The sequence below is a fragment of the Monodelphis domestica genome, chromosome 4 (assembly GCF_027887165.1).
Source record: "Monodelphis domestica isolate mMonDom1 chromosome 4, mMonDom1.pri, whole genome shotgun sequence".
Lineage (NCBI taxonomy): Eukaryota > Metazoa > Chordata > Mammalia > Didelphimorphia > Didelphidae > Monodelphis > Monodelphis domestica.
The window spans coordinates 354458939-354481291 of NC_077230.1; the positions used below are offsets into that span (position 1 = coordinate 354458939).

Genomic DNA, 22353 nt, shown 5'->3' on the forward strand with positions numbered 1-22353 from the left:
AATTTGTATTTAGATAATCAGACTCAGATCTCATGCACATACAATGATACAGCTATCTTAGCATTTTTCAAATGCTATATCTAACTATTCTCCATTCCTCTTGTTTAAAGGATGGTATAATTATCCTAAAATTTCAAAGTCTAAGATATTTTTAAAGTAATTTTAGGAAAAGATAATTGCCAGTAATGTAGAACAAAAAAATAGATCTTTTGGAGAAGATGCTGTAAGGATGTTTGCAGAAATCAAACACTACATCATGAGATTCAGAGTGAACTTTTGGAAATAATAAACTGAACTGAGGGGGTTTAAGCCCTCTCTTTATCCTGATGGTAAAGAATTTTGCCAAAAGGGAATGACCCCCAAAGGATCTTTGTCAATGCACCTATCAATTATTTTTTCTTTTTCTCCTTTTTCTTTTATTCCCAAAAATGTAGTAACTTCATCCATGAAATTTACAATACATTTTATGCTTTTATATCACCTAGTGAGAAAATACTAAATGTAGAGACTCTTTATGTGGAATGATTTATTGGAGAAACTGACATGTTAATCTCCTGGAGAATCAAGAGTGGAGAGACTTAACATGCTCCCAAAGAATCAGATGGGCGGATTGTATGAAGCAAAATAACTCTATCCCACAGCACTCAGGTGATGGGACACAGTAGTCACAACGTGACATGTTGTATCTGGCAATCTTATGGCCTGCTGTAACATCACCATGGAAAGGCAGACAGCATGACATTTGAAAGCCATTGGCCAAGGAAATGGAGGAGGAGTGAGAGAGTCTGAAAAGCAAGGGGAGGAAGTAGAGTTGGTCTCTTGGCTTCTGTACTTGTCTCTGTACTAGTTTTCCTCTCTGACCTTTTCCTTAACTCCTGATGTCTGGCAGATCTAAAAAAGTTAGAAAGGCTGAGATCTATCTCTCTTCCTTTTATCTATTTCTCTCTCTTTACTAATAAATGCTTATAAATCTGATAATAAGCTTCCAGATTAATTTTTAATTATAATAAACAGTTGTCATTTGTTAGTGCCTTCAAGAAAAGGTTCACCTAGCTGTCATCACCAAGGTCACCTTTGTCTCTGAAACAACAGATGTAATGCACGGTTCTTGATCTGTTTAGTCTTGATCCCGTATATGATGGGGTTCATCACAGGAGGAACCAGCATGCAGACATTAGCCATTAGAATGTGGATATGCGGTGGGATCTGTTTGCCAAACCTTTGGACCATAACTGTGAAGATTCCAGGGATGAAAAAGAGGAAGGTGACACAGATATGGGAACCACAGGTATGGAGAGCTTTGTGACGTGCATCCTGAGAGGGAATGCGAAAGATTGTATAGAGAATCACACAGTAGGATGCCACAACAAGGATAAAGTCTAGTATCACAGATAGCAAACCAACAAATACACCGTACCAGATATTCACTCTAATGCTGGAACAAGCATACTTGGCCAAACCAATGTGCTCACAATATGTATGTGGAAGAAGGTTATTTTTACAGAAAGAAAGCCTTTTCAAAAGGAATATTAAGGGGAATACAGCAGAAAAACTTCTCAAGTAGACAGCCATACTGAGTTTTGTAATCACTGAAGGGGTAAGGATCATTGTGTATCTCAGTGGGTAACAAATTGCAACATAGCGATCAAATGCCATTACCAGAAGGATTCCTGATTCAGCAATGTAGGTTAAGTGGACAAAGAATAACTGAGTAATACACCCATCGAGAGATATCCCTCCATAATTAAACCAAAAAATGGTTAAGGCTTTGGGAACTGTAATGGTGGAGAGTCCAATGTCAAGTACAGCCAACATGCATAAGAAGATATACATTGGTTCATGAAGGCTGTGATCAGTGACAATGATAAAGATGAGGAGGCTGTTACCAAGAAGTGCAATAATATAGGAGGTAAAAAAGGGGATTGAGATCCAGATATGCTGATCCTCCAAGCCAGGAATGCCCAGAAGGTAGAAAAACGTGTGGCTTGTGACACTGATATTAGTGATGGACATGTTCATGGCTGGTCACCCTGTCAAGATAGTAATACCTTAATTAAAGACAGTTTTGGTATTTCTGACTTTAACACCTATTTATCCTCTTTATTTACTCAATCACAGATTTTATTTTTGTAAATGTATCATTTGGTACTGATAAAAAACATGTAGGCATTAAAATTTGAGTTTCCAGTGCTACTCAAAAAAATACCATAATTCTTTCAGTTGTAAATCCTCCAGCCTTTTCTAGTTCGATGCATTTCCTTTTCTTTATCTTTGTATTAAGTTTTCCAGTCCCTGAAAGAGGACTGTTAAAAAGCCCTGTAATTATTGTTATTCATGACAGCTTTTTGCAATTTGGATTATTTGCTTATGAATTTCATGCTATGTCAATTGGCTTACATACACTTAGAATTGATACAGAATTGTTATTTCAGTTTCAATTTCATACTTTAAATCATCTTGACACTTAAGAACTGGATAAGAAATAGATTGATCAATATAATAAATTAGTTACACAATATGCAGTAGTAATGACTATAGTAATGTGGTATTTGATAAACTCAAAGTTTCAGGTTTTTGAGGCAAGAAATAAATTTTTGACAAAAAATACTTGGAAAACTTAAAAGAAATTGGTAAGAAACTAGGTATAGAGAAGCAGCTTACTTCACATGCCAGGATAAGGTAAACTCATAAGTAGATTGGGATATAATGGAAAAAAAAATTTCCTGTCAGATATATAGATAAGAGAATTTAACACCAAAGAAGAGGATCATGAGATATAAAATGGAGGATTTGTAATACATAAAATTTAATATTTTTTTCATTTTTTAGCATGAACAAAACCAATGCAGTCAAAATTTAAAGAAAAGCAGAAAGGTGGGATGCATTTTAAAAACAAGTTCCTCTGAATAAGGCCTTATTTCTTAAATACATAGGAAAATGAGACAAATTTATAAAACATATGAGAGCCTAATTTATGGTATCATTTCAACTATAAAACTCAGCAATACCACTTCTAAGTCCATATTCCGAATAGACAAAAAAAAGAAGATAATGGACACAACCACACACACACACACACACATATATATATATTTAATTATATCATTTTGTGGTGGTAAAGAATTGAAAACTGAAAGGATACCTATTGATTGGGGAATGGCTGAACAGTTTTTGTTATATGAATGCGATGGAATATACTTGTGCAATAATGATTGGACAAAAGGGATAGTGTTAGAAATTCCTAGGAAGATTTATATAAACTGATGTAAATTAAAGTAAGCAGAACCAGAAGTATATTTTACATATTAACAGCAATATTGTAATAATCAACTGTGAAAGACTTAGCCACTCTGATCAATTCAGTGATCCACCATGCTAAAGGATTCATGATGAAAAAGATATTGCCTACTTCAAGAGAAATAATTGAACTCAGAGGTCAGAATGAAGCATACTTTTTTAAACAACTTATTTTTCTTGATTATTTTCCCCATAATACAGCTAATATGGAAATTTGTTTTCAATGGCTTCACATGTATAATAGGCATTCTATTGCTTGCCTTCCCAATGAATTGAGGAGGTTAGGAGGGAGGAATAGAATATGGAGCCCAAATTTTTAAAAATGAATATGAATTCACCTGGAAATCATCCTCTAATCTCTTTCCTTTGATTTTTAAGTTTGGAGAAAAAAGTAACACTTTTCTTTTGAATTATATATATTTTTCTATTTGTGTCCTTGAATCCCATTCTCTCCTGTCTTATGGGGCAACTTATTACTTTGGTTATCATCTTTCTCTAATTTTTAATCAAGCATTTTCCACTGGATCTTTCCCTGGTCCCTTACAATAAGTCTATTTATCTTGTTGACATTGATCCTACCAACCCTTCACATGTCTCTCTCCTCTTATTCATAGCCTAAGTGATTAAAGAAAAGATTTGTCACCACCACTTTTTTAACCTCCTACTTATAATCTACTATCCAAAATGTCCATTCAGAGAATGGAAAAAACCAAAGTTATGTGATTCTTGTACATCTCTCCCCAACTATTAGCAATTTCCCATCAGTGCTTCCTATTTATCCTTTATATGTGTGTACATGTGGTATGTATATTATATATGCCTGCATGTGTATGGATAATTATTTTATATTAAGCATATACACATACATATGTAATATACATTGTATACATACCACTTGCACACAAATACATGTGTGTACATACATATATACACATTTGTAAGTGTATACATATATACATATTATATATAACTTTATCATATACATGTGATCTGTGTGTATATGTGATGTATCACATATTAGGATGTTGTCTCCCTGTTAGGATGTGAACCTAAAGTCTACCCTTCAGGGAAAACACTGTGTTTCACTTTAGTCTATCTATAACATTTAGTATAGTACCTAAGATATATGTTTTTAATAAATGAATGTCTATTGATTGCTAGATTCAGACATTTATTTACTAATTATTTCAACCAATAAATTCTGGGCAAATCATTTAACCTTCATGGCACTCATTTTCTGTATTTGCAAAATGGAGGAAGTACAATACCTGCCTGTCTTACTGGAAGAATCAAGTAAGACCATCTGTGTAATGTATTTTGCAAATCTCAAAGCTATGTTATAATTATATTATAACCTTTTGATCTGTGATGAAGGATTTGATCCCCACTCCTTCCTAGGTTGAGAGGCTGAGAGATTTACTCCAGTTGATTAGTTATAGCAGTAAGCATCAGGATTGGTGGGATTCATTATAGACAGGTGTGTTGTAATGCTCTAATGAGACTATAAACCCTAAAATGCTACATAAATATATAAATGACAATTATTATTATTGTAATTATTATTTACTTCTATTCACTGAGCCTAAGATCTGATGATAACTTAATTCCCTAAGGATTCTATCGCACAGCTGCTGAGAGCAAGTAATGTTTATAATAATACCTGAGCTATTCTATTAATACTGATATGTACATATGTATATGTAAGCACACACAATTGAAGTTTATCTTAATTATTAACCCTTTCAAAATTCTAGACAATCAGCAAAGCAATAATTTAAAACTTGATTATAGATTGCTGATTTCTGAAGTGTAAATGTTCACACTAAAAATTTACCATATTTTTGCAGGGTTAAAGCTTCCTTCAACATACCACTACTTTTTAGCTCTAAAGAGCTGCTCCTGGTATCCCCAGAAACCAGTTCTGCAGGGGTCAATTCCAGCATTCTTTCCAGCACACCATACTGCCTCTGAACATTAAGAGATAATAAGTAAGAGGACTATATCATAGTAGAAGTTGAAAACCTAGTAAGTAAAGGACTTACTTAGAATTGTCAAGAGTTTTTGCTCACTGAAGAAGCTTTGAGAGTCTTGAAATCTACACAGAGGCTTCTCTTAAAAAAAAAAAAGAACAAGTTTGAGTAGATAATAATTCAGATCCATTGAAAATATGTTTACAATTCTACATAAGGCAGCAAGAGAGGGTATTGGGTAGAGTACTGGACTTTGAATCAGGAAAAACTGAGTTAAAAAATATGACCTCAAACTAGGGTGGCACCCTGAGCAGGTCATTTCATCTCTGTCTCAATTTCCTCATGATTAAAAAGGATATAAAATTGAATCATTATGAGGATAAAATGAGAAAATATTTTAAAGTACTTTGCAACCCTTAAATGTTACTAGTTATGATGTAGCAATAGAAGTAGCTAGCAGTCATATAGTAGCTTAAAGTTTGCAAAAGGCTTTTTGTATATCATGCCATCTGATCCACAAAACCACACTAAGAAACAAATGTTCATACTGTACCCAGTTTACAAATGAGAAATCAGCCTCAAAATGAGAGATTAAATTTAATTAAATGATTCTCCAAAAAGTGTGAGATGTGATTTCTTTTTTTTTCTTTCAGATAATCTTTTTTTATTTTAAACACAAAATTGTAATACTAAAAGAAAAGTATGATGATCAACCCCTCTACCTCCTCAAGTATCCATTTTCCCCATGTCTGACATTCATTCTCACTATTGATTTGACCTCTTTAATCCTATTCCTTTTTTAAAATTTATTTTTATTTAATTAATTAATTTAGAATATTTTTGATTTATGATCTTTCCCTCACCTCTTCCCTCCTTACTCTCATAGCCAACATGCAATTCAACTAGGTTTTACTAGTAACATTGATCAAGACTTATTTTCATATTACTAATATTTGCAATAGAGTGACCATTTAGTCTATGTCCCCAATCATATCCCCATCCAACCATGTGATCAAGCAAATGTTTTCCTTCTGTGTTTCTACTCCCACAGTTCTTTCTCTGAATGTAGATCATGTTCTTTCTCATAAGTCCCTCATAATTGTTCTGGATCATTGCATTGCTGCTAGTAGAGAAGTCCATTACGTTAGATTGTGCCACAGTGTATGTTCAATGTTCTCCTTTTGCTCTGCATCAATTCCTAAATGGTGTTCCACTTCACATGGAATTCCTCCAATCCATTGTTTCTTTTAGCACAATGGTATTCCATCACCAACAAATACCACAATTTGTTCAGCCATTCCCCAATTGAAGGGCATCCCCTCATTTTCCAATTTATTTTTTTGTGAGGCATGATTTCAACTCAAATCTACATGATTCTAAATCCAATACTCTGCCTTTGTCAGGCTATGAGAAGATAAAGCAAGAAACTACAGCAACTAAAGCTTTATCTAATCATACAGTGGATGCTTGCATATGGGAGTTATTCCTTACAGTAGTCAAAATATATTTTTTTCTCAGAAAAGGCACATGGAGAATTAGTCTGGTTAGAATGGAGATGAAGAAGAGTTGAAAGTGTAATATGCTTCTTATGCCAAACACTCTTAGGTAGGCACGTGCGGGAGGTATAATATAGAAAGTTAACACAGCTTGTGTCCTATGAGTTTTAAAATGGCAAGAAAGGAAATTTTCACTCTAAATTTCTGACTTTTATGTTAATCATTTAAAATGGCTCCTGAAAATAAATGAAACAAAGGGCAAAACTACATGTGGCCTCAAAATCTCATGTTAAGGAAAAGATCTGTTTTAATTCCTTTGATGGTGACAACACTCAAGACCAGATGCAAGGAAGGATGCCTTTCTCTTTGAGAACATTCAGAAAGGGGCAGCCTCCTTATGTTGAACTAAAAGGACAAATCCTTAATCTCTGCTCTGAGATCCCAGTGCATTGGTCTCTTGTTTCTTTTACTCATTATAAAAATGAAATATATTGTGATATGGTGGATCTGGAATTAAACTTGGAATCAGGACTAGAAATGGGTTGAAAACCTGCCTTCTGCATTTACCTGCTATGCAACAAAGGATAAGTAATTTAATTTCTCTCAGTTTCAATTTCCCCATTTGTAAAATGAGAAGGTCCTACTCAATGACCCTTAAGTTCCCTTTCAGCTCTAAAATGCATGATGATGTGACCCTAGGGGGAAAATAGATATCCCAAATTTCCTGTTCAATTCTTATAATTTTACTTTGCTATTAATTCCTGAACAAGTCTATCATTTATCACCACCACATCCTCTTCTCATGCCTTTTCTTCCAGTCAAGGTACCTTACTATTTAAATTACCAGTTTTAGGAGAATTCCTTACCAGTCTCATGTGGTGGCCGCATCTGACAAAACGTATCGAATAACTGTGGTGACTTTTAAATAAAGAGGATAGAAGCAGCAGAGTTATTTATTCTTTGCTTTACCAGTCCCAAGAGATCATGTTTATAGAACCTTAGCTTTCTCCCATTAGGGAGGATTAATTTAGATTTCTATTTCTATCTATGTATTTCCCTTTCTGCTTCTTGTTTCCCTCCTTTTTACTCTCTGTCACTGGCAAGCCATTTCTATCTGTTTTCCTCTAAGTGTTCATGTAGCTCTCTCCATCCTCATTATGTTACTTAATTGTGTACATCTTAATAAATAAGGGATTTCTTTTGGGAAGTTTCAAGTTATTTGTTTCAGGTCACAGAATTAGTATTTTGGGGGAACTTCTGAATTCTAGATTAAAGGCTGGTACTTTGAGAGTGATGGGAATACTCTTTTTATGTCCTTTATTTTCTTTTGAAAGAAGAGTTAGCAGGTAAATAAGTACTATGCGGTGATGTTGGTGGAACATTCAATACCAATCTTCAACCCACTTATGTTATAATAAAAAGTTTCATGACTTTCTAAACATGGGCAAGATACTGGAAAAATCAAAATATGTGCTTAATATAAAGATGCTAAGTGAGAAAACACAAACACTGAGTTGAAAGTGTTCTGAAAAGTAAGATAACCCAATCCAAAATGCACTAGCAGACATGCTCTGGCCTAAGGAGGGTCATATGATGGGAGGCCTCATAGACATTATATATTCCTTTCACTAGTTTCAATTATACTGTATAGAAAACATTTCCTCCCAACAGTTCTGTCAAGTAGACAGTACAAGCACTATACTCATTTTGTAGATGAGAGAGCTGAAGCACAGGGAGAGCAAATGACTGCCTTAGAGTTATACGGGTTGTAAAGCACTGTACTGCTGTTTGAATTGGTGTCTTTGAAGATAAGTTCTTTTTTTGGAATATGTATTTTTTACATTTAAACTTTACAACCTATTCTATACCTGTGTCAGGAGATAAGAGCTTGAAATTACATTTGTGTCCTAGACTTACTGAATTACCTCTGCACCTCAGAATCCCTGGTTTCTTTTTTTTCTTTATTCATTTTTCTTTTTTCTTTTATTCATTTAATTAATTAATTTAGAATATTTTTCAATGGTTATATGATTCATATTCTTTTCCTTCCCTTATCCTCCTCCTCTTCTTATAGCCAACAAGCAGTTCCACTGGGATTTATATGTATCATTGGTCAAGACCTATATCCATATTAAACATATTTGCAACAGAGTGACCATTTAAAGTCTACATCCCCAATCATATCCCCATCAAACCATGTGATCAAGCAGTTGGTTTTTTTCTGTGTTCTTATTTCCACAGTTCTTTCTCTGGATGTGGATAGCTTTTTTTCTCTTACGTCCCTCAGAATTGTCCTGCATCATTGCATTGCTGCTAGTAGAGAAGTCCATTACATTCTATTGTGCCACAGTGTATCAGTCTCTGTGTACAATGTTCTCCTGGTTCTGCTCCTTTCACTCTGCATCAATTCCTAGAGATTGTTCCAGTTCACACGGAATTCCTCCATTTCATTACTCCTTTGAGCACAATGGTATTCCATTACCAACAGATAACACAATTTGTTCAGCCATTCCCCAATCGATGGAAACCCCCTCATTTTCCAATCTTTTGCCACCACAAAGAGGGAAGCTATAAATATTTTTGTACACATATTTTCCCTATTATATTTTGGGGGTGCAAACCCAGCAATGATGTGGCTGGATCAAAGGGCAGACAGTCTTTTAAAGCCCTTTGTACATACATTTCCCAGCTGTGTGACCCTGAGCAAGTCACTTGACCCCCATTGCCTAGCCCTTACCGCTCTTCTGCCTTAGAACCAATACACAGTTTTGATTCTAAGATGGAAGATAAGGGTTTTTTAAAAAAAATAAAGCCCTTTGAATATAAATCCAAATTGCTTTCCTGAATGGTTGGATCAATTCACAACTTCACAAGCAATGCATTAATGACCCAATTTTGTCATATCCCCTCTAACATTTATTACTTTCCCTTGCTGTCATAGTGGCCAATCTGCTATGTATGAGGTGGTACTGTAGATTTGTTTTGATTTGCATTTATTTAATTATAAGAGATTTAGAACACTTTTTTCATGTTCTTATTGATAGTTTTGATTTCTTTATCTGAAAATTGCCTATTCATGTCCCTTGCCCATTTATCAATTAGGAAATGGCTTGGGGCTTTTTTGTACAATTGATTTAGTTCCTGATGAATTTGAGAAATTAGATCTTTGTCAGAGGTCTTTGATATAAAGATTTTCCCCAATTCATTTCTTCCATTCTAATTTTGGTTGCATTAGTTTCATTTGCTCTCAAACTTTTTAATTTAATGTAATCAAAATTAATCATTTTACATTTTGTAATATTCTCTATCTCTTGCTTGAACTTAGGTTCTGACAGGTATATTATTCTATGTTCACCTAATTTATTTATAGTTTCCTTCTTTATATTTAAGTCATTTATTCATTTTGAATTTATCTTGGTGTGAGATATTGATCTAAAGCTAATCTCTCCCATACTGTTTTCCTATTTTCCCAGCAGTTTTTGTCAAACAAAGGGTTCTTGTCCCCAAAGCTAGAATCTTTGGGTTTATCATACACTGTCTTGCCAAAGACATTTACCCCTAAGTCTATTCCTTTGATCCTACCTTCTATCTTTTAGCCAGTAGCATATTGTTTTGACGACCACCACTTTATAGTACAGTTTAAAATCTAGTACTGCTAGGCAACCATCATTCACATTTTTTTCATTAGTACCCTTGATATTCTTGATTTTTTGTTCCTCCAAATGAACTTTGTTATAATTTTTTTCTAATTCAATAAAAAAGTTATTTGGTAGTTTGATAGTTATGGCACTGAATAAGTAAATTAACATGGGTAGGATTGTCATTTTTATTATGTTAGCTAGTCATATCCATGAGCAACTAATGCTTTTCCAATTGTTTAGACCTAGTTTTAATTGTGTGGAAAATGTTTTGTAGTTGTGTTCCCAGGAATTATTCTGTATTTGTCTTGACAAACAGATGCCTAGATATTTTATATTGTCTAGGGTGATTTGAAATGGAATTTCTCTTTCTAACTATTACTGCTCAATTGTGTTGGAAATATATAGAAATGCTGATGATTTATGTTGGTTTATTTTGTATCCTGTAACTTTGCTAAAGTTGTTGATTATTTCCACTAGCTTCTTAGTTGATTCTCTAAGATTCTTTAAGTAGACCATCATATTGTCTACAGAGTGAGAGGTTAGTCTCCTCATTACCTATTTTAATCCTTTCAATTTCTTTCTCTTCTCTAATTGCTACCGCTAGTGTTTTTATTACAGATAATAGAGGGGATAATGGGCATCCTTGGTTCACTCCTTATCTTATTGGGAAAGCTTCTAACTTATCCCCATTGCAGATGATACTTACTGATGGTTTTAAATATATACTGTTTATTATTTTTAGGAAAGGTCCATCTATTCCAATATTTTCTAATGTTTTCAATAGGAATGGGTGTTGTATTTTGTCAAAGACTTTTCTGCATCTATTGAGATAATCATGTGTCTGTTGGTTTGGCTGTTGTAAGTTCTTTCTTCAGTATACTAAATTGTCATTCATTTAGAAAAGGCCAAAAAACACTTTGGTGACAAAAACAAAGCCAATGCAACCAAAATTAAAAGGCAAGTAATAAACTAGGGAAAAAATCTTGAGGTTAGTAAAGGCATCTGGTTCTGGCTCTAATGCCTGAAAGTACATTGTAATTAGATCTCAGATGCAAGGCATCATGAAACACAGTAAACTAAGCCAGCTTAGTTGGCAAGAACTATTTTTAAAAAATAGAAAAGAGAGAGATGTAGGGAATGTGCCCCCAATGGGGAGGCTTGGACCTTTTGTTATGAAGGGGGGGAAGAGAGGAGAACTCCCTACTCCACAAAGCAGGGTTCAGGGGAGAGAGCAGATATAATGGGTTGGCTCAGAGAAAGGAGAGGGGGTCTGAAGATTTTCCCCCTTCTGCCTTCTCTCTTTAGCTAATGCTGCTCTCCCCAATTCACTCTTGTCCTCCTTGTCCCCCCTCACCTACTTGAAACCCAAAATGTCTCCCCTTGATTCCATTCATTCACACTCAGCTTGGGGAACAGTCAACTTTTAATGTTAACTCAATCAGATAATACAAAGGAATAACAGATAGGAATGGGAAAAGGAAAGTGGGAAAAGGGGGTCCCTGTCTCTATCTAAACCCTTTTCCTCTCTTCTCGAGTTTGGGGGGAACTCAGGCCTTAGCAGCCTGAGCCCCCCAAGAGAAAGTCAGGTTGACTCACCCCTGGGCAACAGGAGCTGAGGTAAAGTCTGCTCAGATTTCTCTTCAGAAGTCCCTTCAATTGGAAGTATTGAGGGGAAAGATTTCTAGTCATCAGCAGGAGAAATGGGTAACCCTCTGGAGAAAGTCTTTATCCACCTTCTCTCTTCCACATCTCAGGATGGAGAGACCCTCACTGCTCTCCCAGCCAGAGTCTTCTCTCCTCTGGAAATTCACTCCTGGGGTCCCTCCCCTGTCGAGGTGATCAATTTCATATATTCTTCAGTCTGGCATTTTTTCTTTAGTGCCAGCCTCTATCACAAATCTCAAGACACATATAAAGAGTATTTGGAAATTCCTTTAAGGGTTAGGGAACAGATTGTTAGCAAACTTCTTCACAGTACCAGGAGCTTTCTCTTGCATTGAAAGCAATTCCTGGATTAGGTAGGGGTGGGGTAGGAGGAGGGGGGAACATGGCCACAATTTTCCACAAAAGTTGAACAAACTTAGGAAGTGAGCAATAATCTTATCCACCTCATAAAGAGACAAATCTCATTAAACAGACTTTATGGGTATACCAAGTCAGATTAAAAATCAAACAACGCTTTGATGGTTCACAATATTTGTGATTGAGAGATTGAGAGAAGATAGTTACATATCACCAATGTACCTGTGAGAATTCAGTCAAAGAAAGCTTTCCTTAAATAGCCTAGAAAATAATAAAATCATTTTGGGAAACTCAAATTTCCCTTTAACTTTTAACTAAGGAATGTCAAATAGTTAACACTATTATTCCATAAATTAACTTATGGCCAAATGAAGGTAATATAAACAGATGATGGATTTTCAATTGATATCATATATTATGGGGATTATCAGAGGAAGAACCAGCATGCATATATTAGCCTTTGCTATGTAGACATGAGTAATGATCTTCTTGCCAAAAGTCTAGACCACAATTTACATGCATATGTATATACTCATTCACATGCATATGTGTGTACTTATGTCTGTACATATATGCATGTGTACATGTAATATAGAAACTAAAGCAGTCATTTTAAACTACTTGCTCAGGGTCACACAGCTAATAACTGTCTGAGACTGTATTTGAACTCAGATCTTCCTGACACTAGGTACTCTATCCACTGAACCACCTGGCTGCCTCTTTCCCACTTTTCAATTGGCAACATCTTTCATCTGATTAATTCACACCATGTCCCATTCCATATGTTTCATTAGTATTTTATAAATAAAATCCTTGGTGACCAAATATAATTATTACAGTCAATCTCAACCATAATTGTAACCTTTACACTATTAGATATATTCTATGACATTATTTTTATTTGTACCTTTCCCCTATCACTATACTGAACAAAATACCATTGTACAAGCCCATAGTCATCTTCTAAAAATTGTCTTTCATGGCAAAAAATCATAGGTCCTTAGGGATATTGAGCTTGTCACCAGATCCATTGAGGTCACATGTTGATTATAAAATTTTTTTGTTCCTTTTTGCCTTTGTTAATTGTCACATAGATGATGGATGGATTCTGTCAACCTTGATAACAACCTTTAGAGAATTTAATGCCTTAAGAGTCTTAAATTGATTTTAAGTGGTCTTCAGACATGATTTTAGATATCTTTTTTTTTAATAGCTCTGACTGATCATTTGCCTGCCTCTGAGTTGTTTGTAACAATAGGGAAGGCCCATTTTGTACTTGAAGAGAGGTGCAAAAGCATATTGTATTTCCCCATCTACTCATTTATTAAAATTGTCATGGATGAGACATCTGAAGTGATTTTCACTATTTAGTCCTTGGCTCCACTTGAAGTGAATAGGAAATATTTTAGACGGGTCTGTTAACTGCTATAGTTTCATACCAGAGGAAGCAAGGTGCCCAAGAGGCTTAGTTACCCTGTAGTGAGTTATAATCTAATCCTGGAGTTGTGAAGGATTGTTTTTCTATAAAGTCTAGTAGCTTCTGAATATTATACATAAAAATCTATATAAAATAATGTTGAATAAAAGGTAGATAACAAAATAGAAGTTCCTGCCAAAAGTTTTATATATAAAGCATGAAGCCTAAAGTAGCTTCTGCATAAATATTGTAACTCTTCATCTTACTCTTTCCTTCCACCAGAATGATGTAGATTCTTGGTGACCTTTTAGACCCAAAAAGGTATTCATTAGCAGTACAGAGGTTTGCGTTTTTCTGGGCTCCTCTGCCACATTTTGGAATGATGGCAGTATTTAACTTTGTTAAAAAAAATATCTCAGCCAAGGTTGAAAGATTTGCTATACCTGAAAAATTTGTGACAAATATCCATTAGTTTCTAAGTTCCTTTTTAAATGTCATACTTCAGACATGTGAATCCTAATGATAGTGGGTTTGCTTGCTATTATCATTAATTGGACTATTTTAATTTTGGGGAATAATTATGATACCTCTTGAATGTGTATTACCTGTTATACTACTGTTTTCTAAATCTGTTACTTTACCAAAAATCATTTGTATTCACACCATGGATCATGGCCAAGTTAAAAAGGAAATGAATCTCATTTTGGGTGAGAAACCTTCGTATTCTACCTCTCTTTGACTGACACAGTGTGTCACTGATTATAATCTATATTGTTGATTTAAAAAAAAATTCATTATTGTTTTTCCTTGCATGTGCAATCTAGTATTTTATTTGAGTTTATATTTTTTCTCTCCTTTTTTGAACTTGAAAGCACATGTTACCAGTATTATTAAGTTTGTTTTTTTCCCTTTAGGTTAAGTTTAAAAAATGTCCATTCACCCTAACATCAATGTATAACCCCCAAAAGCTTTAGACTATAAAAATGATGCCATGGATTGTTTTAAAAAATTGTGGGACTTTGCTTAATGATTTTGTCTGATTCCAGAAGAAGGGAATACAGAAAGAGCCACTACACAGTGCCAAAGAAGAACAAATCTATCTGCATAATGCCAATAGAGCACAAGGTCAAAGAGACCAACCAATCCCAGTGGGATTGATGAAATTTTGAGCCAAGACAAGAGGACTTGAACTTGTTTGGGATTCAAGGTTGCAGCTGTTTGACATGTGTCAGAGGCATGTCTTCCTCCTTCTACATTATTATATCAAACATCTCACTTTGGCTCCTACCTAGCTCCCATAATCTAGTCCCTTTTTTGTCTTTCATAGTGTGGCAAACTTTCTGTAGTCCTGGCTACTGATTGGGTAAGTGTATAATTGCTTAAATCATTTTAATTGGGCCCTGATTCAAGAACCTATTATAGGTTTGTTTTTCCTTTACTTAAAATTTTTACACATAAGACTTTGATATTTTATATTTCTTCCACAAGTTATTTTTCTCTTTTATTTGGATTGTTTGATTTTTTTTTAAATTTCTTTTGCCAATTGATTCATATACCTCATAACTCAGACATACATTCCTGAGTGATCCCTGTGTTTGTCAATATCTTCCTCAGGAGGAAATGTATTGTTATGCTATTATGCAAAAATTAAATTCTTTTGATAGTAATTTCAGGATAAAAAACTTGCTACCTCTCCAAATCCAGAAAGTGAACTGTTTGGAGAAGGCGCCATGAAGATGCCTGCATAGACCACATGCTACACCAGAAGATCCAGAGTGAACTTTGGGATATGGTTATTTTAACAGTGTGGCATTGAATGCATTTGTTTTTTTTTTTTTATGTATACTCTTATGCTGAAGGGGACTGTCCCCTAATTTGCTTTTTATCAATGCAACTGGAAATCATTGGGCTTTTTTTTTCACTTTTCCTTTTATCCCCAAATTATTGTAATTTAAAAGTTGGTTATGTTTACAAGATCCATTGCAGAGACTAATCTTCCAAGGGGGAAGTGTAATTCCAGGGGGGACTATGTAATTGGAAATCTTGTGCCTTTGAACTACATTTACTAGGATCCCACTGACTTCCTGTTATTGTGTGCTAATGTAGACAGAAGGATAAATAGGATGGTCTTCTCCAGCTGGCTTTTTTTACTTCCTACGTTGGGACATTGGTGGAGCAAGCTGTTTGAGTAGGTAAATTATCCTTGGACACATGGTTTTATTTTGTTACCTTTTTATTCCTTTATTTCTAGTGATTATTATTAATACATCTTATTTAATATTTGAAGTTGTATATTAATTTAATCTTTACAGAGCTTACAATTCATTTACTAGTTCACACCCCCATAGGCCACAAGTACTGCCCCCCCTTTGGGCAGTGCTAGGCAAATTGGGATGCTGTGATTGTTTCTCATGAAGTGGGAAAGAGACAGGAAGTGACATTGGAAAAGTACTACAAATGGCAAGACTGATGGACAAGATTCACTCTTTCCTTCCTTGGTTCTTCAGCTAGGAGACTTGTTGGTGCTTCAGTGGGACACTCTCTTCAGCATGAGCTCTGGTGAGATTCTTGGTGGTCTTAGCCTCAGGTGTCCTGAAAGCTCTCAGCAGTTTTTCAGCCTCTCCTGACTCTTCAGGTTTCAGCTTCCTAATTAGGACTTTGGATTCTGGTAATACTCCCTTTTGAATCTGCATAAGTGGTCTAGGATTAGAGTATTTGTAGCTAGGTGATTTTTTCCCCTACTTCTATCCTATATTTCATATCTCTGCCTAGTTGTAAATAAAAGCTGCTAACAGTTTTTCCACTGAAAGGTTAATATTTTATAAATGGTAACCACAATCTTACTTTTATACCTCATATTTAGTCAAACCTAATTTTAAATCTTACAGATTTATGCATTTTGTGTTAAAAGGTTTGTTCTCTACATGTTCTGCATTTATACCTTAAGTGCTTAAATAATAATGGAAGAATTTTTATTTCCATCTATCTGATAGGCTCCTCTGAAGCCTGAACCCCATTAATAACTATTTCCATCTATATAGTTCCAGTTATAAATAAACTATATACTAAAACTATATACTCAGAGGAAACTATATGTTGGGGACAAGAGGAATAGGGATATGAGCCCAAGGAACAATATTTGGAAGAAGGAAACTTATCAATATCCATATATAGAACAATGCATACCAGGTACAATATTGGAGACAATCTTGAATCACTAATCTGTGACTTCTATTTATCCTGCCCAGAAGTAGATATACAAGAAACTCATCAATCAGGATTTTACTTTGTCTTATGCTTTTTAATAATTTTTCAATGACTTGGATAAAGGTATAAATGACAGCTTTTACTGACAAGATGTATAAAAGAATAAATGTTTAAATAAAAAATATATCAAAAGTAACTATATGAAATTTTATTGGCAAAATGTAAAGGTTTTCACCTAAGTGAAAAAAAAGGACATTCACAAGTACAAGATGGCAAAGGTTTTGCTAGATAACAATGCATGTGAAAAATATCTAGGAGTTGGAGCAGATTGTAAACTCCAGATTATTCTACAGCATGATGTGAAAACTAATAAAGCTAACTGCAACAGTTTTAAAGAGAAATACTATGCAGAACATAGCCATTGATCCATTGTGCTCTGTTCTGGTCAGCAATGCCTAGAATGTTCCATTTGGTTTCAAAAACACTTTGGGAAGGACATTGAGAAATTAGGGGGAAAGGGAAGAGCATAAAGAAAGTAATAACCAAATGGTTTGGGGGCTCAAAATCAGGTCATAGAAGAATCACTCGAAGAAACTAGAAATGTTGAGTTTGAATAACAGAAGACTCAATTATCTAAAAGATTAATAGGAAACAAGGATTTCTTCTGGTTGGTTCCAGGGCACAGAACTCAGAGTGCTGTGGAAAAGTAAATTTTGACTTGATTAAAACACATGATTTCCAGCAATGAAAATTGATTAAAAGTAAGATGGGATATCTTAGGATTTATTGCATTCTCCCTCCTTAGAGGTATTCAAGCAGGGACTGAATAATATTTCTTTGGTCTTTGTAGGGCATAATAAATAAGGTATGAATTAGTTGGACAAAATGAAGTGCCTTCAAAATCAGAGATTCTGTGAATCACCATTTTAAAAGATGGTTCACTTCCACACGGGAATTTCCCTGTATTATGGAATCCTAGAACATTATAATTTTTTATTGCAGCTCATTAGAGGTATGGAGCTATCTGATAGGCTCCTCTGAAACCTGAACCCCATTAATAATATTCTTGTGGGAACAGCTGGGTAGCTCAGTAGATTGAGAGACAGGCCTAGGCTCTCAAGTCCTAGGTTCAAATCTGGCCTCAGACACTTCCCAGCTGAATGACCCTGGGCAAGTTGCTTAACCCCTATTGCCTAATCCTTACCATTCTTCTGCCTTGGAACCAATACACAGTATTGATTCCAAGACAAAAGGTAAGGGTTTAAAAAACAATGTTCTTGACAAGTATTCATACCCTTCTGAGATAATTTATTTCATCACAGATAACCCTAGATTATTGAGGTTATGTAGCCAAGGAAAGAATGTACAGAGATGCCTGATAAATTGTCTTCTACCTCACCTCCAAAATAACTTTGACCTTTTAAATGACCAATAAACAAGTGATATATGAAAAGACTTTAATTATATGTGGGAAGGGTTAGAGTATTTTATCAACTCTTATAAGACCAGTATTGTTCCCTACAATTATTATGGATTCTGTTCCCTTTCAATGTTGTTCTAATTTGCTTGAGTCATTATGTATAATAAACTCCTCATTCTATTTACTTCACCTTGCATCAAATAACACAAATCTCATTTACATTCTGAATTTTTCATATTTATCATTTCTGATAGTTCAGTAATAGTCCCTAACACACATAAAACATAGCTTGTTCACAATAAATAAGCATACATTATGTATTTAAATGTTTCTTACATAAAAAATATTGATTAAAAAATATTAGTAATATGGGAACTTCCTCTCTTAAACCTCTTTAAATTAAATTCCTAGGAGTGGGATCACTGACTCAAAGCATGTGTATACACACATATACATACTTTATACATATATAACATGTCTGTATGTATATATATATATATGTGTAAAATACATAAATACCCATATGTAAATTGTCAACTAGAAAAAACGCAGAAATATTAAATAGTCAAAAATCACTCTTTAATCAAGGGAAAAGGGGTTAGCGCTACTAATATGACCCTGGGCAAGTTACTTAACCCCCATTGCCTAGTCCTTACTGCTCTTCTGCCTTGGAACCAATACATAGTATTGATTCTAAAAAAGAAGTTATGGGTTAAAAATAATAAAATTCTCCCGATGGCACTATATTCTTCGGGATCATGAGTAACAATAGTCTTGGAGAATTCAATATGGCAATTACTCCAAAAGCAATGTAGAGAAATATTTCAGACATGAATAGAAGCAGCCAACACAGCACTGATAGACAAGTTGTGTGTAAACGATGTTATCTGGCAATGTGTAAATGAAAATACAGGAAGCCAAGTCATGTGGTGAGACAAAAGGATACTGAATTGATAAGCTATATATTTTATTAGTAGCTACTCAGTGGCAAGAGAACTGGAACAAGTCCCAAATATATTGGGTAGACCCAATGTGGATTATGCATAGAAACAAATGGTCGAGTTGAATAACATAAGGGGCATGGATCAATTAGAATCTGCAGAAAGTAATCATTTTCATGAGATCCAAGACCAATGAAGAATGAAAATGAAGAAGTTTTTATAATATATGACCCCTACAAATGTGAGGTTCTGAATTTCCATAACTATGTAATCTCCATATGAGTTGTCATGCTCAACTCCCAAGTTTCTATATGTTGACAAGTACTATCAATTAGCCCTCGGTAACAGCTCTCATGTATATCTACTTCTCTCTTTAAAACCTCCTCTGCCCTTTTATAGATGTTAATTATCTCAGATTTAGACTATTGAATCCTCTTAGTCTCAGTGCCTCAAACTAATCAATCATCTACTCAGTTATTAAATTGATTATATTTATTATTACTGACTATATTATTGACTATACTATAATACTGACTATATTACCTAATCAATAAACTCCAGTGGCTCTTTATCACTTCACATATCAAATATAAAATCTTCAATTTAGTATTCAAATCACATCACTCATTCTAATAGATTTTGTCACCAAGCAAACCTGACCTCTTTGCTCTACCTCACAAGATCTAGTAGCATGCATTTTTATTCTTTGGATAAAGGAATTTGAAAGATCATCTATTTCAAAACCTTTATTATGCACATAAGGAGCCCAGGACCCTGAAAAATAGAGTGGTATTCTCAATGTAACATAAATAGCATGAAGTAGGCCTGGAACCTGAACCTAGTTCAACTAACTCCAGGTCCAGTGTTCTTTCTTATATATACAGTATACCGATCTGAGAAAACCATGTGTGTATGTGTGTATGTATATAGATATAGATATACACAATGAGAGAAGAAATACAATGCAAAAAATACTCATCAATGTCAATTAAATTCAAATCCGTTAAAGTGAAAGGATATTCAAGTTGTGTATAACTGAAGAGGTTTCATATAGAAGGTAGAGTTTAAAGGGTTTCTTGAAAGGAATTTGATGAGATGGGGGAGAATAGGGTATTATTCTAGGCATGGTGGACAAGATGCTGTGGCAAATGAATGTTTGTGAGGGGAGAAAGAATAAGGAATTGAAGATGACATGAAAATGACATACTGGAGAAAAGAAAGGTGGTGCTTTCAACTAAAATGTGAAAGTTTGGACAAATGATGGATTTGAAGGTCACATTTGAGTGATAGGCAAAGATACTGAAAACCAAAAAAAATTAAAAATAAAAGTACATGCACCCAAGTTTAAACAGAAAAACCAAATTCATAGCTAGCTCTTCAGAGTCCAAATCTCATATATAAACCAATATATCACTGACTCATCATTCTTTCTAATGTCATAGCTAATCCCTTCTACATTACATTTGTTCAAAATCATTGCCTTGGCTCAGTTTTACCTTTAGCACTGTCATCAGCCATCACTTCTAAGGTCATTTTTGGCTCTTAAGCAATGTTGAAACATTCGGTTCCTGATCTGTTTTGTCTTGATCCCATATATGATGGGGTTCATCATAGGAGGAATCAGAATGGCAATATTAGCTATTAGTATGTGGACATGAGGTGGGATCGATTTGCCATACCTCTGGACCAGAGTTGTGAAGATTGCTGGGATATAGAAAAGCAAGATCACACATATATGGGAGCCACAGGTATGGAGAGTCTTTAAACGAGCTTCCTGAGAGGGCATGTGAAATATGGCACGGAGAATCATACAGTAGGATGCCACAATAAGGATAACATCTAGTACAATAGTTATTAAGATGACAAATAAACCATACCAGAGATTCACATGAATGCTAACACAAGCATACTTGGCCAAACCAATGTGTTCACAAAATGTGTGTGGGAGAAAGTTATTTTTGCAGAAAATTAGCTTCTTCAAAAGGAATGTAAGAGGAAATACGGTAACAATACCTCTCATATAAGCAGCTATACTGATTTTTATAATCACTGAGGATTTAAGGATCATTGTGTATCTCAGTGGGTAACAAATTGCAATATAGCGGTCAAATGCCATTATCAGAAGAATTCCTGATTCAGCAATAAAGGTGGAGTGAACAAAGAATATCTGAATAATACAACCATCTAGGGATATACCTCCAGAATTAAACCAAAAAATGGTCAAGGCTTTGGGAATTATAATGGTGGAGAGGCCAAGGTCAAATATAGCCAACATGCATAGGAAGATATACATGGGTTCATGAAGACTGTGATCAGTGACAATGATAAAGATAAGGAAGCTGTTACCAAGAAAGGCAATAATATAGGAGGTAAAAAATGGGACTGAGATCCAGATATGCTGATCTTCAAGGCCAGGAATGCCCAGAAGGTAGAAAAACTTGTGGCTTATAACAGTGATGTTAGCGATGGGTATGTTCATGGCAGGTCACCCTGTTAAGATAGTAATTTCTCAAATTAAAGGATGGGTTTAATATTTCCTCTTTACATATATTGTTTCTAATTCTTTAATCAAAAATGTGATCTATTTTTGTAAATATATCATCTGACAGTGTTGCCACTCAAAAGATACCATTTTTAAACTCTTAATTTCTCAACAATTTAAATTTTCTATTTCTTCTCTTTTCATGATCATTCTTTTAGATTCTGCATCCTTTAATACAGGAACATTAAAGACTCCTATGATTATTCTGACTTTCTACATCTTTTCTCCTATCAGATTATATTTATTTGTAGATTTAGATTCTACATCACTTGATGTTCATATTCTTAGTATTGATATTGTTTCATTCTCCAATTTCATACTTTAAATCATTTTGACAGTATGGAACTGGATAATAATTAAAATAATTGACGATCAATGGAATAGATTAAGTACAAAGTAT

At 34.5% G+C, this 22353-nt stretch overlaps 2 protein-coding genes across 2 annotated transcripts; both read right to left on the reverse strand.

The window, feature by feature from the left end:
- Positions 1-1068: 1068 nt before the first annotated feature.
- LOC100020949 (olfactory receptor 52B4-like) lies at positions 1069-2021 on the reverse strand. The gene has a single exon (XM_001365632.3). It carries the CDS (start codon positions 2017-2019, stop codon positions 1069-1071), a length of 951 nt encoding a protein of 316 aa, XP_001365669.3. The 5' UTR covers positions 2020-2021.
- An 18900-nt stretch (positions 2022-20921) lies between these two features.
- On the reverse strand, positions 20922-21890 carry LOC100023285 (olfactory receptor 52B4-like). Its single transcript, XM_001374836.3, has one exon. It carries the CDS (start codon positions 21888-21890, stop codon positions 20922-20924), a length of 969 nt encoding a protein of 322 aa, XP_001374873.3.
- Positions 21891-22353: the final 463 nt, after the last annotated feature.

Bases quoted from the DNA above. Each gene is read 5' to 3' on its own strand.
- LOC100023285 (XM_001374836.3), bottom strand. From the start codon at position 21,890: ATGAACATACCCATCGCTAACATCACTGTTATAAGCCACAAGTTTTTC.
- LOC100020949 (XM_001365632.3), bottom strand. From the start codon at position 2,019: ATGAACATGTCCATCACTAATATCAGTGTCACAAGCCACACGTTTTTC.